General features: G+C 45.1%; 1 protein-coding gene across 2 annotated transcripts; it reads left to right on the top strand.

Annotated features, from left to right (window-relative positions):
• Positions 1-1,134: 1,134 nt before the first annotated feature.
• On the top strand, positions 1,135-15,412 carry MTHFSD (methenyltetrahydrofolate synthetase domain containing). 2 transcript variants are annotated; one of them, XM_027725190.2, is made up of 7 exons: positions 1,135-1,331; positions 2,022-2,135; positions 3,211-3,324; positions 5,072-5,162; positions 6,012-6,124; positions 6,335-6,460; positions 14,434-15,412. In XM_027725190.2, the coding sequence occupies exons 1-7, from the start codon at positions 1,245-1,247 to the stop codon at positions 14,944-14,946; spliced, it is 1,158 nt and encodes a 385-aa protein (XP_027580991.2). In that variant the 5' UTR covers positions 1,135-1,244; the 3' UTR covers positions 14,947-15,412. The 2 variants fall into 2 exon arrangements, with proteins under 2 accessions (XP_027580991.2, XP_027580990.2); XM_027725189.2 differs by lacking the exon at positions 2,022-2,135 and adding an exon at positions 2,178-2,291.
• Positions 15,413-15,937: the final 525 nt, after the last annotated feature.

Genomic DNA, 15,937 nt, shown 5'->3' on the forward strand with positions numbered 1-15,937 from the left:
GCCTGATCCCGAACTCCCCGCAGAGATATCAGAGTCACGGGGAGTTTTCCGTGAGTAGGAAGTGGAGGAATGAGCTTCAAACATTCAGGCCCAGCTCCACATGGGTGGTCTGTTATGCCTGGATAGATTCCCACCGGCTCCAGCCGCGTTCCGAGGTAGTGGAAAGGCTCTTCCCAAACGCACCCCGATGCAGATCCAACACTCTGAGCACTCTGAGCACTTACGAGGGACCCCAGTGAAAAGGCAAAGCCTCAGGCTCACCAAAATTATATTAATCCCACTTCGGAAAACATGGTTGGAGGGGAAAAGCTCCTGGACCACTTTGTAGAATCATTCAACAGTCTTTGAGAGAAAAGGGGTTTCCATCTGCAGCTGCTCAGAGAGGAGCATCACAGTTTGTTCTGGTTTTTGGGTTGGTAGAGCAGCCGTCGGCTCTGAGGGGGACGTGGAGCAGCAGCACCCGAGCCAAGCAGATCAGAAAACAAATTCTAAAGCCATTTATCTCCATCATTCCCCGATACACTTTAAAATAAACCTCCGTTCCATTGTTCCCATGACCCCTCCATCCCGCTCTGCTCAGGAATGTTGGGATTCTCCAAGTCCTCCCTCTTCTTGGGGGTAATTGTGGGATACACTAATTCTACAAATAATAAATTGTGCAAACGAATCATTTATTATCCTATTAAACGCAAACAAGAAGTGCACTGTCTGAGAGCTGGCAGGCTGGGAAACCCACGTAGGGGCTGGATATTGTTTTATCCACCAGCAGCCGATTTTAAATGGAAAAATAGTTAATTTTGGGGGAGGTATTTTACAAAAAGTGGCGTGGGGAAAGCCCGTGGGATTCGTACAAGTTGTGCGGCCCGTTAATGCTGCAGCACAGCCTTTTTAATGTTTAATTCGAGAAGGAAATCGGGCTCTCAGATACCCTCAACCCTCCCTATTTCGCCGCCGAGGCGTTTTGGCCCCTCCGTGCCGCCGTAGGAGGAAGGGGGCGTGGCCAGGGAGGAGACTCCGCCCCCTCGGCGCCCGCCATGGAGGGGCGCGCGGGTGAGCGGGGGCGCGGGGGTGGGCGGGGCCGGGTGGACTTGACGTCACCGCTGGAGGGCGGTGATGTCACTGCTGGGTGGGGGTGACGTCACTACTAAGGGGTGAGGGTGACGTCACTACTAAGGGGTGAGGGAAGGGCCCCCCCCCTTCACCTCCGCCTCCCTCCCCCCTCAGGTGCCTCCTCCAAGTGGGACATGCGGGAGAAGGTTTGGGATCACCTGGAGAGCACCGGCCTGGCCGAGTTCCCGCGGCCCGTCCACCGCCGCATCCCCAACTTCAAGGTACCGCCCACCCCCCTCGTCTCCTGGTGCTCCGACCCCCGTCCAGCCCGGCCTGGGACACTCCCAGGGATACAGAGGCAGCCTCAGTTCTGCGGGATACGTTCTGTCTCAGTTTTGCGGGATATGGTTTTTCTGTTTAAGATAAAATGGGTGCTGAAGTGGGTGGAGGAAGGTTGAGGCTTCATCGCGCCCTAAATCAGGGGATATCAGCTTAAATTACAGGAGGAGCGTGTGCTCTGCTAAACTGGAGCTCCTCAGTTAAGTAGCGAATCTTCTGAGTTTTCAGTGTAATCGCTGTCAAGGGAGAGCCTTGTCCAGGAATTCTTCATTTTAAAAAAGTTTTTATGGCTTGGGTTTAAAGGAATCTGTTTATATTCGGTCACTGAAAAGGAAAATTGATCTCTGTCTTTCTTTGATGAAAGAATAATTGTGATGTTGATGTCTGTCTTTCTTTAGGTGTGAATGAGGGGGAATTTAGGCAAAGAGGCTGTACTTGGATCCCCTCTTTTTCTGTGAGATAGCCAGGCACTCAGCTTGTATGAGAGTTTCCCATAGAACCATCACAAAATGAACAGTATGTCCCCCATATTTAAAATCTGGGGAAATCAGCCCCTCCAGAGGATGACAGGTTGCAGATTGGCATCTGTGCTGTGAGCTCCTTGGTGATGCACTGATATCCTCTGCAAACAGGGTGCCTCCCACGCTGCCACGAGGCTTCTGGCTTTGCAGGAGTTCAGAGCTGCCAGGACTGTAAAGATAAACCCCGATGCCCCCCAGAGGAATGCTCGCTTCCTCACACTGGAAGTAAGTGAAGTTGTTCTCTTCTTCCTTCCTTTCCTGCCCCAGGGCTCTCTCCAGGCCTGCTCCTCTATCCAAGAGCTGGATGTGTTCAGCAGAGCACGGGAGGTTAAGGTGGATCCCGACAAACCTTTGGAAGGGGTTCGGCTGGCAGCTCTGCAGGTAATGGCACCTCTGCACCCCTGAGGAGGGGAGTGCAGAGCTTGGCAGCATCCTACCATCAATACCTGCCGTTTCTCAGGCAGGTTGTTCATGTAAGAAAGAATATCTCTGCCCTCCTGGCAAATGGCCAAGGTGCAGGTAAGGTTTGGGGAAATTGATGTGTTTCTGCAGAGCAGTAGCTGTTTCACCATCGCTGTGTTCTTACTCCCCAAAACACAATTTGAGGAAGCCTTGCCTCAAATTATCACAAGGTGAATGTGTGACAAACTTATCTCAGACCTGTGCATGTTTAGGAGCTGATCTGTGTCGCTTATTTGTGGACATGCACTTTGGATCAATAAGTATTCACATAATTACAGGATGATTTGGGTTGAAAGAGACCTTCAAGCTCATCCAGTGCCACCCTCTGCCATGGGCAGGGACACCTCCCACTCGCCCAGGTTGCTCCAAGCCCTGTCCAACCTGGCCTTGGACACTTCCAGGGATGGGGCAGCCACAGCTTCTCTGGGCAACCTGTGCCAGGGCCTCCCCACCCTCACAGGGAAGAATTTGTTCCCAGTATCCCATCTAACTCTGCCCTCTGGCAGTGTGAAGCCATTCCTCATCATAAAGACATTATAAGATACACCTTAAAAATTATGTAAAGATACACCTTTAAAGGGGGAATATCTTTAAAGAGGTGTCCTTAAATATCTTTAAAGGTTAAAGGTATGTCTTACTTTTTATTTCTTAAATAAGCCCTTGTCTGGAATTTTCCTGTAATGGAGGGGATGAATCTGCAAGCACTACACAATAAACAACACTAATTACTCTCTAGCAAATTAGATGATTGGCCACATAATTTTTACTGTGTGACAGTAAAATTATTTCTTTAGCGTAAAACAAGCCTTTTAATGTGGCAACTTCTTCTGTTCCACAGGCAAGGAAGACTTTGTTGGTTCCCACACCACGCCTGAGGACTGGGCTGTTCAATAGGATTGTTCCACCTCCAGGTGCAACTAAGGAAGTCCTGAGAATATGTGCCACGTCTCAGGTAGGAATGAAAGATGAGGGAGGCCTGAATTAACTCATGGATGACTGTGGTGCTATGACAGACCACTTGGAATTTGAAAAAACAGATGCTACTTCAAATATAATTCTGCCACGATGTTACTTCTGGGTCTGTGTACACAACTGCCATTAATAATGTTTTGTTAGCAGAGTGGTATTGATATTTTCTCAGTACTTTTTGGAACATTATGAGCAACTTTTATAGCTGAGATAGATCTTTCTAACAAATCATGCTCCTAAGAAATAATTTATTTCTAATAAATCATGCCCCTGTATTCTATAATATTGAGCTACTGAAACCTGTTTAGTGTTTACAGTTTTTGCATAATCTTGATAGAATATTAGGTGTTACTAAGTAGGAAAGATAAGTTCTTTTAGAATACTAGGTCTAAAGAAACATTAATTCTGGCATCTGCCTCAGTGGAGGCACAAAAACACGGTAAGGTTTTGGTCCTGCAGTGTGGTCTGTTGCTGCCCTCTCGTGTTACAATCTCAAACTGTACAGCTGAAGGCTTTTGGCAGAGAAACCTCTGTTATTTTATATCCCTCTTCAGCTGCTATGAAAACCTAACCTGTACAAAAAGAACAGGCCAGTTTATAGATTTATTTCCTTCTTTATCTCCTGCTCAAGGCACTAAAATTTTACAGTAATCCCGTATACGACTGAGGTTGTAAATGGGTGGTAATTAGTAGTGACTTTCTTTGTTGCAAGTTCTATTGAGGTCATTAACTAATTAAGCTTTTCAGGGTTGAAGAGCACTTTTGAAAGAGACCTTTCTCTTGCCTGTTTCTGTGATCTGTGATCTTACCACCATGTGTCTGGTTTTTCCCCCACCCAGGCCCACTAATGAATAAATGCTGTTGGCAGTTTATATTTACAAAGCACTGTGCAAACAGTCCTTACCACACTGCTGTGAAGTGGATAATGAACATTAATACTGATGGTCAGCCACAAATTACTGAACTTTTTGGTTTTGTGCTCTGCACAGAAGATGTTTGTCTTTTTACTGTGGGGATTGACTTAGCACGAACTTACATTGATGTGAGGAGGATTTAAGCTGTACATATATACTGAGTGAATGAATCACTTTAAAAGTTCTAAACCTGTGATATTTGAAAGCCCAAGTAAAGATAATTCTTAATTTCTGCAGCTCTGGACCCAATTTTGTTAGGATGTGTTTTTTAGAGAGGAGATTGAAGAGAGGTGGGTTGAGATGAGTGGGGAGAGAGGGAAAGAAAAAAAAAATCATTGTATCAGTTTGTGTGACTTAAGACTTCTTTATGCTGTAGCTGCCTGTGTCTAAATTAACTCTGTGATTTGTATGTGAGACTTAATTCAGGAATTTGTAGTACTCTGGTATGAGTTTACATAATTATGATTCTAAGTTAGTAATGCTAAGGTAGGAAGTGTCTGTTGCCCTCATTTTTAGGATTAGATTTCCAATAAAGGGTTTCAAAATATGAGGTTTTGATCCGAAATAAGTAACCTTGCTTAAAAGTACCCACCTCCCTCAGCTCTCCTTGTAGTGTGCCAAAATTCTTGTTACTGTAGTAGGGAATCTATTCTAGGATTCCCTAGAGGATAACATTCCAGACATGTACAGCTTGGCTATACATGGAAGAGACACTTTGAAAGAGGGAGTTAGTTGGATTTATCAAAATATCCTGGATTTCTGCCTCAGTGGCTGGAAGACTCTGCACTGAGTGAACCTAAAATATTTTCCTTGCAGGGTGTAAAAGATTACAGTGTGCCCGTGGGGCTGGATGGGAGAGCACGAGTGGACTTGGTTGTTGTGGGATCAGTGGCTGTCTCCGAAAAAGGTAAGGAAAAGCCTTGTCAGCTTTTCAGGAGGAGGGTCCTAAGTCACAATTCCCAGTGTCAGTAGGATACACCACATGTTCCTTTTGGCAGAGATGAACATATCCCTGGAACTGAGTTGTGGTCTTGAGTTCTGTCTGTTCTGTGTGACAAATCCCTGATCCCAATCCAACCAGGAAGGAGCAGTGCCTCCAGCACTTAGTGGGCAGGCAGCAGTGTGGTTTAGGGCATGTGGGCCTGTGCTTTGGCTTTCAAGAGAACTATTAAGGCAAGCAATTATTTTTGTTTTGAACGAATCAAAGCAGGCTCCCTGTTCAGAGGATCTGCTTCACTCACACAGGGTGTGTGACAGCACACACGTTAGACCTGCTGAGTCAGTACTTCTTTGGGGATCAGATTTTGCATTTTCTACTGTTTTGAAGACCTGCTGCTGGTGAAAATTTTTCCACTGACTTTATCCATTGCCTAAAACAACATGTTTTTTTGTGTGTGACCCAGACTCCTCTTTACCCACCTTAACCTATGTTGGACATGAATAGAAGGTTCTGAGTACAATGGGTAAATAACCTTCTGTGTTAAGTGGACTAGGTTTGATTTATTCTGAATGGGGGGCTCCTGGAATCCTTTAGGGGTTCATTGAAACTGATGTTTTATTTCATTTCAGTGCTGATTTCAAGGAAAGTTGCATTCTGTGAGAGATGCTGACCTGAACTTTTCCTGAGTTACAACTCTGTACTTGGTTTATCTGTTGCAGACTGCTTAATTTAATTACATGATTTTAACAGTTAACCAACTTTCCATTCTGCTGGTTTTGGGGTTTTTTTTTTACTGTTTAGTTCTATGTATTTTAGGCTGGAGAATTGGAAAAGGGGAAGGTTATGCAGACATGGAATATGCAATGATGGTGTCAATGGGTGCAGTGCAGGAGGATACACCTGTAGTAACCATTGTGCATGATTGTCAGGTAAGTTAAAATATCCCCTCTCAATAATGAATCAGAATTGTGTAATAATGACTGGTCTGGCTGAAGAAGAGACGTGGAATAATGTTGGTTGGTTTGGCATCTTTATTTCCACTGTCTGATGTATTTTCATATGTTGCAAGACATCAGGAATGGTGCACAATTTTAATGAATTTGTTTTTAACCACTTAGCAAATCTCTTGTTCCTTGTAGGTGGTTGACATAGAAGAAGAGCTTCTTGATGATCATGATTTAACTGTGGATTATATCCTCACCCCAACAAGAATTATCAAGACTAATTGCAAGAGACCCAAACCTCAAGGAATAATATGGCATAAGGCAAGTTCCCTCTGCTAACAGTGGTACCAACATCCTGGTGGTAAATCCCACATTTTTGAATATAAACACATTTGTTGTGTTAGAAATACTTGGAAAAGGAACAGATATGTTTTTCAGGTGAAACAAAACAGCAGCATCCATTTTCAGTGGGTTTTAAGTAGGAATGGTGAGGAGGAGAATGTATCACTGCAGCTGAGGTTGCTGTACCACATGGATTCCCCAAAAGAGTGTTGTTCCATCCCTGGAAGTGTTCAAGGCCAGTTTGGATGGCACTCTGAGCCACCTGGTCTAGTGAAAGGTGTCCCTGCCCGTGGCAGGGGGGTTGGAACTAGTGGGTAGAGTATATGCTGCTCTGGTTATGAAAGCAAAACATGACCTGGTGGTGGTACATTCCTGTTTATGTAGTGGATTAACTTTCCAAGGATAAATTTGTTTCTGGAGCTCATTTTCAGGTAGAGGAACAGTGACTTTATACTGTTTTAAACCAGGAATCTTTATTTATTGATCATTAATTGTATTATGGGTTTGCCCTTTCTCCGTCCCGCCCAGATTGTCAGAAACTTCCTCAGCTTCACAAATAGTTTCAGAAAAGCATTTAGTGAATTGTTTTACTGGAAGTTCATGCTGGGAAAACTTTTCCTTTGTTATTGGATTTTCATTTCTGAAAACATCCAGTTAGGGAGCAGACACAATCCTGCGTGATTGAGTAACAGTAGGAATACTGAAATGAGAAATATTGTGCCTGTGTCTTGCAGAAACTGCCGAGGAATTACTAAGGGAATACTTGTAGGGAAATCAAGAGTTGTTTGTTAAACAGTTACCAACCAGAAAAAAGAGTTAAATTTCTTTAGGTAATGTATCTACAACAAACAATTCTAGCCAGCACTATTTTTATTCCCATGGTGGGAGAGCATTTTACCCTGCCTGTGGTTACGGATTTGAGGTTATAAATAAATAAATAACAGCTCTGTCTGTACTAGTGCATTTTTTCCATTGAATTATTTTTGAATTGTAATTTTTTTTAGGATATTATTGAATGTAATTGTGTTGAAGGCCTACCCCTTGTGCTCCATCCATCTTGCCAACATACTTCTGATCACAGTTTGTCTGTCTTAGTGTCAGACTTCTCAGTAAGTGGCCTTGCTGACACTTTTTCCTTTTTTTTTCTGTCTGATTCCCCTTAGCTGGAACTGAATTTTCTCCAGGTTCACTGAGAATGGAGCACTATTGATGCTTTATGTGAATACTTGAATGTTGATTTAACACCTAAAGCTGGTTTTGGCTGTTCTTTGGAGTGTTCTGTTGCTTAGATAGAAATATTGGAGAATACCAGGCAGTTTTGGGAGAAGAAAAAGGTGTAGTGTCTATATGAAGATGAAAGAAATGGCCATTATTCTTTCACAGGGAGATAAATGACATTTATTTTGTTTGTGCTTGTGGTGGTAACTCTGTGTTCATCTCTTGCAGGGAGTGTTATGGAGGTGGGAGGTCTGGTTAATCAGCAGGGTGTTAAAAAGGCAGGATTTGATATGGGTTATTTAAATGTTTGTCCTTTGGCTTGTCCTGGCTACTTCTATGTCCTTTTCTCCCCACCCTTTTCTCCTTCAAATCCCAGCTTTGCTGGTGCATTCCTGTTCCTCAGAGCAAAACTAAATGAACCAAGAGGTAGTGAGTAAATAAAGAACCCACTTCTAAATAGGGTGCTTTGTCAACAGAAAGTAGCTTAACTTTATTGTTGAGATGTGTGACGTGTAAAATACACTGTAAAAAGGTTTATCCTTGGGGAACATGGCTGGATCAGGCCAAGACAATGATTAAGAGCTTAAATTACAGGTGTTTGCAAACATGGGATTAGAGCTAAGTGTTGTTGTGAAGGATGTGCTGCCCTGAAGCCAGCAGGATAAACAGCCAGGAACACATACACTGTGTTTTCAGCTCCAGAGGGGTGAGGAGGTGCCTACCCAGCAAACAAAGCCATGTCTCCAGGCTGGATTTCTGTGCTTAAGGAAGTGCTGGAGCGTTCACGTTTTTTATGTGCTATTTAAAGACTTCCTATAAAGTACAAGACCCACAATATCATTAATAGCAAGTAATCATTATCAATATCAGTGCTAAACACTCTGGAAACACTTGTAAATCCAAGTACTGGGAGGTTTCTATGGGTAAGTTTTCTGCCTCTGAGTTTTGAGAAATCAATATGAGTTATTGGAGGGCAGCAAGAGCTGCTGAGAGCTGAGCACGCTGGAAAACTTTATTTGGATCCAGTGGAGAATTATTTGGCTTCATCTGTCTTGAAAATCTAACCCATTGTTTCTGGGAACTCTAAATTCATGAAATGACTTACTTTCTCATTTAATATTTTCTATGGGTAGCTGTGATCTTTATCTGGGACACTGTGTATTATATTTTGTCACAATTACCAAGTTATTTGTGCTGTGCTTATTTTAAATTGCAACTATACAGACCAATTAAAATATTTGGGGTCGTGAAGAGGGAAATGAGAGTAGTTGGTGGAAAAATCACTATATTCTAGCAAGCATTTCCTTCTGGTTTTTAAATCATTCTTTTGCTGAGAATTTTATAGTAGTAGGAAAAGATTTTTTCCTGAAGTGAAATGAACTGGGGGGAATCCCTGGGTCCAGTGCTGTGGCAGAGATGGAAACTATCTGACAACAAACAGCTTCTGAGTTGGGTCTGTGATAGAACATTTGGAAAGTAACGCTCAAAAAGTTCACACATCCAAGCTGGCAAACCTTTAGCAGGGACATAGTGTTGCCTTCAGAGGAAAATTGCTGTTAGTTTATCCAGGGTTTTGTTTTGCTGTGTGTTTTGGAGGGATAGTGTGAGCAGGGCACACTTCCACACGTGGTTAAACATCTCAACACCTTTGCAGATCTGACCCTTGCTGTGGAGTCCACGGAATCCAGTTTTCTCTGATGGATTCCAAATGTGGGTTGCATAAGTCTCTCCTGAGGGACATTAGCAGACTTCACGGGCTGCCAGCTCCCAGAAATATGCCCTGGGATTGTGTGCACATATTTGGACATTTCGTGCAAATGAATGATAAAATGTTCAACTGTGCTGGCCTGTCCTGGCTGTCCTGGCATTGTCTGTGCTTTAAATCCCTGTGAGCTCAGTGCTCCTTGAAACAAGCAGCTGGTTAAGGACACAGCGTGAGAAGTGGGGTCTGTTCTTGAGGTCTTTATGAACATTCTTGGGTCAGAGACCCCTGAGGGTGGGCAAAAATGAATCTTTCAAACACCTTCTGCTTACCAGCCTGGAAGGGCAGGTGGATCTGCTGTAGAGATTTTTTAGTCTTGTTCACAGCCTTCCAGGGCAGCAGCATCAGTCTCCATCTTAGAATAGTGGAATGGTTTGGGTTGGAAGGGACCTTCAAGCTCATCTCATTCCCACCCCCTGCCATTTGCAGGGACACCTTCCACTAGCCCAGATTGCTCCAAACCCTGTCCAACCTGGCCTTGGACACTTCCAGGGATGGGGCAGCCACAGCTTTTCTGGGCAACCTGTGCCAGGGCCTCACCACCCCCACAAGGAACAATTTCTTTAGTATATCTAAACTAAATTTCCCTTCTTTCAGTGTGAAGCTCCTTGTCCTGTCACCACAGTTCCTGATGAAGAGTCCCTCTCCAGCTTCCCTGTAGCCCCTTCAGATACTGGAGAGGACTATGAGGTCTCCACACAACCTTCTCTTCTCCAGGCTGAACAATCCCAACTTTCTCAGCCTGTGTTCATGCAGGAGGCACTGCAGTCCCCTTGTCAACTTTGTGGCCTCCTCTGGACTTGCTCCAACAGTTCTATGTCCTTCTTATGTTGGGGATCCCAGAACTGTGCACAGGATTCCAGGGTGGGTCTCAAGAGAGCCACATGTTCCTGTATCAGTGGTATGTGCAGGTGGGGAGCTGTGGGGAGCAGAATTAAATACCAGGCCCAGCACAGTCTCCGGTCCAGAGCTGTCCTTCCCTCATCTGCAGTGCACCAGGACTGCACCTCTGCTCCTGCCAGGGAAATTAAAGTGGTGTTTGGCTTGGCCTGTGCTGTATCAGGGGTCAGCATTACTCACTCTGACAGAGGACAAACACATCCTTCATTTTCCCCAGCAAAATATTGAAAGTGGCTCCATTCACTGTTCTGGGAGAGCAGAGGGTGAAGGGAGCCCTGATGCTCCAGGAGGGATGTTGCAGCAGTTCAGCTGCCACTCTGTTGTTTTGGGATCAGACCAGGTGTCATAAGAGTGGAGGTTCTGGGTTAAGTGCTGGGAGATTTGTGTTGGCACTCGGCATCCAAGACTCTTTTCCTCAGGATTCTGTCACAAAGGGGCCACATTTTCCTCCTCAGCTCCTTTCCCATAGCCCAGTAATCGTGTGCCAGAAGAATTCATCTACCCTGCTGTCCTCTTTCCCCGAGGCTCTCCCAGCTATGGCAGGGAATAGGCAGTGGTGTTAAATGATTAATTGCCTTTGGTGGAGTTATTTTTAACCTGAATCCCTTCAGTTAGTGAGTTTACAGCCCACAGGCACTTCTGTTGGCCAACCCCAGAGGGCTGAAGTGTGGAACTGGCCTGGGAATTGGTGGTCAAGGGATAATAGGAAACTTCTTCAGCTGGTTTTGCTGCCAAAGCCAATCATTGAGCTAAATCCCAACACTCAATACAAAGTTTACAAACATCAATAAATGGTTTGGCCTTGACTTTATAGGGATGGGAGGAGCAAGGGAAGAAGTTTTAACTGCAGGGATTGCCCAGGTCCGTATAGCTGGATCAGCCAGACTTGAGGTGGAACCCTTATCCCTTCCATCCTGGCTTAGCCTAAAGCAGTAAGCAAGGATAGGGATAGACAAGGATAGGGAGGACTGACCAGCAGGCACAGGACCAAGAAACGTGCAGCTTATTTGAAAGAGAGGAGGAATATCTTTGGCCTCTCTCCACATGGAAATAAATCATTGCAATCCTCCACAGCTCACAGGACAAAAGGAACTTTTTGCATGATCATAATTAGCAACACATTGTACTACCACAGAGTTCTTTTGTTTGCTCTTTTGCAACAGAGCAGAGCAAGCTTTTTCCTCTCCTCTGCCACCCACTGCCCCCTTTGCCCTTTTGGTTCTCACCCCCCTCACCCCAAAAAAAGCAGTGAATTTCTTCGCTGAATTGAAACTGAATTCCCAAACTGGCATAAGAGTAGGGGAAAATAGGGAAGGATTTAGAAGGTTTGACCCAGCTGAAATATTCTCCTAGACCCCAGGGACAACAGCCCTTAAGGTAAATCCTCTGTGTCTCTTGTGGCAGGAAGATGTCAATTGACAATATCAAAACTTGTCTAATGTAGTTTTTTTTACTGAATGTTTCCTAATACAAAAAAATCCAAGTGCCAAATCAAGTGCCTTTGTTGCTTTGGCACTGTAAAGGCTACTTAGTGTTATGTTTGCACAGGGCTGAATTGAAGGGAATGAAAGAAATCACTTCATGGTGGTGTTTGATCAGAACTTCAGCTTTTAAAGAGAACAGTTCACAGCCCTTACAAAAATCACAGAATCACTGAGGTTGGAAAAGACCTCTGAGATCACTGAGCCCAACCTGTGCCTGATCCCCACCTTGTCACTCAGCCCAGAGCACTGAGTGCCACATCCAGTCATTCCTTGGACACCTCCAGGGATAGGGGCTACACCACCTCCCTGGGCAGCCACTTCCAGTGTCTAATCACCCTTTTTGTGAAGAAATTCCTCCTAAAACATTTCTGCTGTTGTAACTGCATCTTCCTGAGTTTGCCAGGAGCCTGAACAGTAGCTCTAAGAGCTCCAGTCTGATACCAAAAACTTCTTGTCCCTTTAGTGAGAGGAGATGCCATGTTGAAGTCTCTTAGAGAGTGTGCTGGCCCCTGGATTATCTAAATCCACTCCTTGAAAGACTGGGAATTCCAGACATCATCCCCTCAGTGCCCATCTCTGATTGCCTTAATCTACAAAGTGCTGAGGGTTTGCCCATTGACCTTTCTAACCAAACACTCAGTCCCTGCCTTGGCAACTGAGTTTAATTTCAGGATGAAAGGAACTCGGTACACTCTGTGAGAGGTCATGCTTTGGGCCCAGGAGTTGCATGAGAATAGAAAAATGTTTTTCCTGTTTGGTTTAATTAGCATAGAGCTTACATTTCACATAGAGATTTGACAGAGGACAACAAGTGTTCCTAATTGGTGGCCAGTAAAAGCAAAGTAAGATGGCTTCAGCCCTTGGTTTGATGTTGTGTCACCGGGGAAGGGGAGTTTGCTTTCAAACACAGCAGTCAGAGAAAAACATGTCAGTCCAAGAACCCACAGAGCAATAACTCTGCAAACTCTGAGAAAGGCAGGTACCTTTCAGAGTGTGGAGGCTCCCTGAGCCTCAGAGGAAGCCCTTGCCTCCACTGCTTGCCAGGTCAGGCCAGATTTGTTGTTTCAGTCACAAAACTTGACCCCAGGTCTGCAGTGTGACAGAAGGGAGGTGACTCTGCCCACACTGGTTAGTCCTAATCTGCTGTTTGATATTATATCAACAGAACTAGGACAGGCTTTTTGTAAGTTATACTTTTATTTAGTTTCAGCCTGAAATGAAACCTGCTTGTTTGCTCCTCAGAAGAGGAGCTCTGGGAACATTAAGGATACTTCTGTTGAGTGAGTTTCCTGTTACCTAATCCTGATGTTGCCCCCACCCTGTCTTGGGTTTTCCTCGAGTCATTTCAGTACTGGACTGCTCTCCCCAGAGAGCTGTGCATTTTAGACTTGATGTTGTGCAGATCCAAACTTACTGTGACTGTAACTGTAGAACCAGGAATTCAGGGGCTCTGGGATGAGTGTGGTCTGAGCTGGGGAGATCCGCACTAGCCAGGATATGCTGGTGCTGGTCCAGTCCAGCCTGCTGAGAGGTGGCTCATCAGCTTGAGTGCAGTATCCTGCTTGCTCACACATTGCAGGCTACTAGCTTGGGTCTCTGCTAGCTCAGGCATCACCTCCCCAGGCTCTGTTTTGCTCCCTGAATTTCAGAATTGGATCTTGTGTTGATGGATGTTCTACTTGTCCAGCTGCCAAGTAGGAATTATTCCTCCTTCCAACTGCACTCTGCAAGCCAAGAGCTCGACCACATTAGCTGGGGAACCACTGCATTTCCTGCCAGTCTCTGAGAACAGCCTGGGGCATCTCATGCCTCAGATGGATGGGGTTCAGCTGTTGAGGGGAAGAACCCTTCCAGAAAAGCTGCCTGTGAGCTGGGGCTGGCTGGCTGGAGGGGCTGGAGGGTTCACAGTTGGAAGTGCAGTGTCCAGGCGCTTCCATTCCATGCTCCAGCCCAGCGGGGTGATGTGGGATCTGCTGAGGAGCTGCGGGGGGTGTGTGGGGTTGGATGACAAGGGGGAGGCTGTGGGGATTTGCCACATCCAGAGAACGTGCCTCCAGCTGGGCCCACATCCATGGGAGCCCCTCTCCAAGGCACGCTCCCGCTGCAGGCTTCCACCATTGTGTGACCCAGCCCACGGGATATCCTGTTTGGGGGAAAAGAGCACAAGGAGGTCTGTGGAATGGAAGTGTCTGATGGACTGTGAGCCTGGAGGATCCTGCCAGAGCAGGAGCACAGGCCCTCAGTCAAAGCAAATACAGAGGGATAACAAGGAGAATGCAAATCTGAAAGCTCTGATAAATAAATGTCAAATTGGAATAGTTCTCAGTTTGGGTCTGATTTGCCTGCTGGATGTACATTGTGCTGCTTACTTAAAGAGAAACTAATGTTTATTTTTGTCCTGCAGTGTGCATTTAGGAGCAACTCCACAATCAGGCCAGCAATTAGGAGCATTTGGAATGCTCTGGCACTCTGCATGGTAGCTGTATAATAAGGTTCCTCTCTTTTTATGGCACAGATGGGTCCTGATGGTCATCATCTTTTTCTGGAAGGCGAGAAATCCTATAATTATGTGTCTTCCTCCTTTTTAGGTCAGCTATGAGATGCTGGGAAAAATCCCCATCCTAAAGACTCTTCGATCCAGGGAGAAGCAGATGGGCAAGGATGTTACTCTCCGAGATGAACATCCACACTTGGCAAACACCACCAGAGCAGCAGCACTGAACAAGGAGATGGCTGAAAATACACAACCACAGGCTGCTACAGGCTCAGCTCAAATGGGACAACACCATGTTGAAAGTGATCCTTTAAGTCCCAGATTAGAGGGATCTGGCACCATTACTACTGTGTATGTGGGGAACATACCTCCCAGCCTGAGAGTGAGCGAGCTGAAGGGTGCTCTGAGGGAATTCCATGTGACTCCTTTCAGATTGAATTGGCAGGGAGCACAGCACAGGGCTTTTCTTGATTACAAGGATCAAGTAACTGCAGAGAGAGCTGTAACCTCCTTGAAAGGCCTGAGCCTCGGGGGGAACACTCTGCGAGTGGAGCTGGCCAAGAGTCAGAGGAACAAAGGACAAGGAGAAATCAATAGTCAGAAATGAGAATTAATAGAGGAGGGGGAAAAAAAAAGGCATGCTTTCATTGTTTTGTGAGAAGCCAACCTAAGTTTTCAAGGTTGTCCTCTGGCCTCTGCAGGCCAGACAACACAGTGCAAAGCCAGCTTTGTGAACAAATGAGGACTCACTCCTGCATTTGTACATGCAAAGGGGGTTTGTCCAGACAGGTGACACAGGAGCCACTTCTCCAAATGGCTCCTCACAAAGTATCCACATTTTCTGTGTCTTTATTTTTCATGGGCTGATTTGCTCTTTGGTGCGTGCGTTTGTTAGGCCTGGATGACAAACCTGCCCTGTGGTAGCTCTGTACAAAGCCACATGCAGCAAGGTGGTTACATTCATCTACAGTCATCTAAAGGTTGGACCTGGAAATTTATACTTTAAAAGCCAGCAGCAGGAAATCTGTCCTGAGGGTTACAATTCTATTTATTAAAACATGGGGTTTGCCTTGTGGGAGTTTTAAGTTTATTTTTTATAAAAATTGCCAGGGGAAGAGAGATTGTCCTTTTTATGCTTTTGAAGAATGGCTGTGGAAACACTGGCTCAGCCATGGAGTTCTGGTAAGAGCTGTTGAACATCAGGTAGGAGAGGTTGTAGCTCTTTCCTCAGCTTTTTGTTAACTCAGCCCTTGGTAAACCTTCTATTTCTTATTTCAGTGTGACAGAGCAAAGCAAAGACCAGTTTTCTCTGCTTTTCCTCAAAACTCTTTTTGATGGATCAGATAATTATAAAAAAAGCTGCTTTTCCTGATTCTCTCTCTTATAATGTGATGTGATTCCCTTGCCTCTGTGAAATTACATTAATAGTAATTACTGTAGTGAGAATGAAAAGCAGACAGATCGTGGTCAAAAGTTGTTGGTGCCTAGTCTGGTGTGCAATTGTTTGGAAAATTGCTGGAGATAAAGCAAAACCTGTTCCTCTGTGCCTTGGTCACCACCAACGTGGTCTTCCTGCCCCCACAACATCAGTGACAAGG

Source organism: Pipra filicauda, unplaced genomic scaffold (assembly GCF_003945595.2).
Source record: "Pipra filicauda isolate LSUMZ 115617 unplaced genomic scaffold, ASM394559v2 scaffold159_size1710840_pilon, whole genome shotgun sequence".
Lineage (NCBI taxonomy): Eukaryota > Metazoa > Chordata > Aves > Passeriformes > Pipridae > Pipra > Pipra filicauda.

Coding starts and splice junctions, on each gene's coding strand:
- MTHFSD (XM_027725190.2), top strand. CDS start 1,245: ATGCGGGAGAAGGTTTGGGATCACCTGGAGAGCACCGGCCTGGCCGAG. Junction 3,325..5,071: donor GAATATGTGCCACGTCTCAG/GTAGGAATGAAA, acceptor TTTTCCTTGCAG/GGTGTAAAAGATTACAGTGT. Junction 6,461..14,433: donor AAGGAATAATATGGCATAAG/GCAAGTTCCCTC, acceptor CCTCCTTTTTAG/GTCAGCTATGAGATGCTGGG.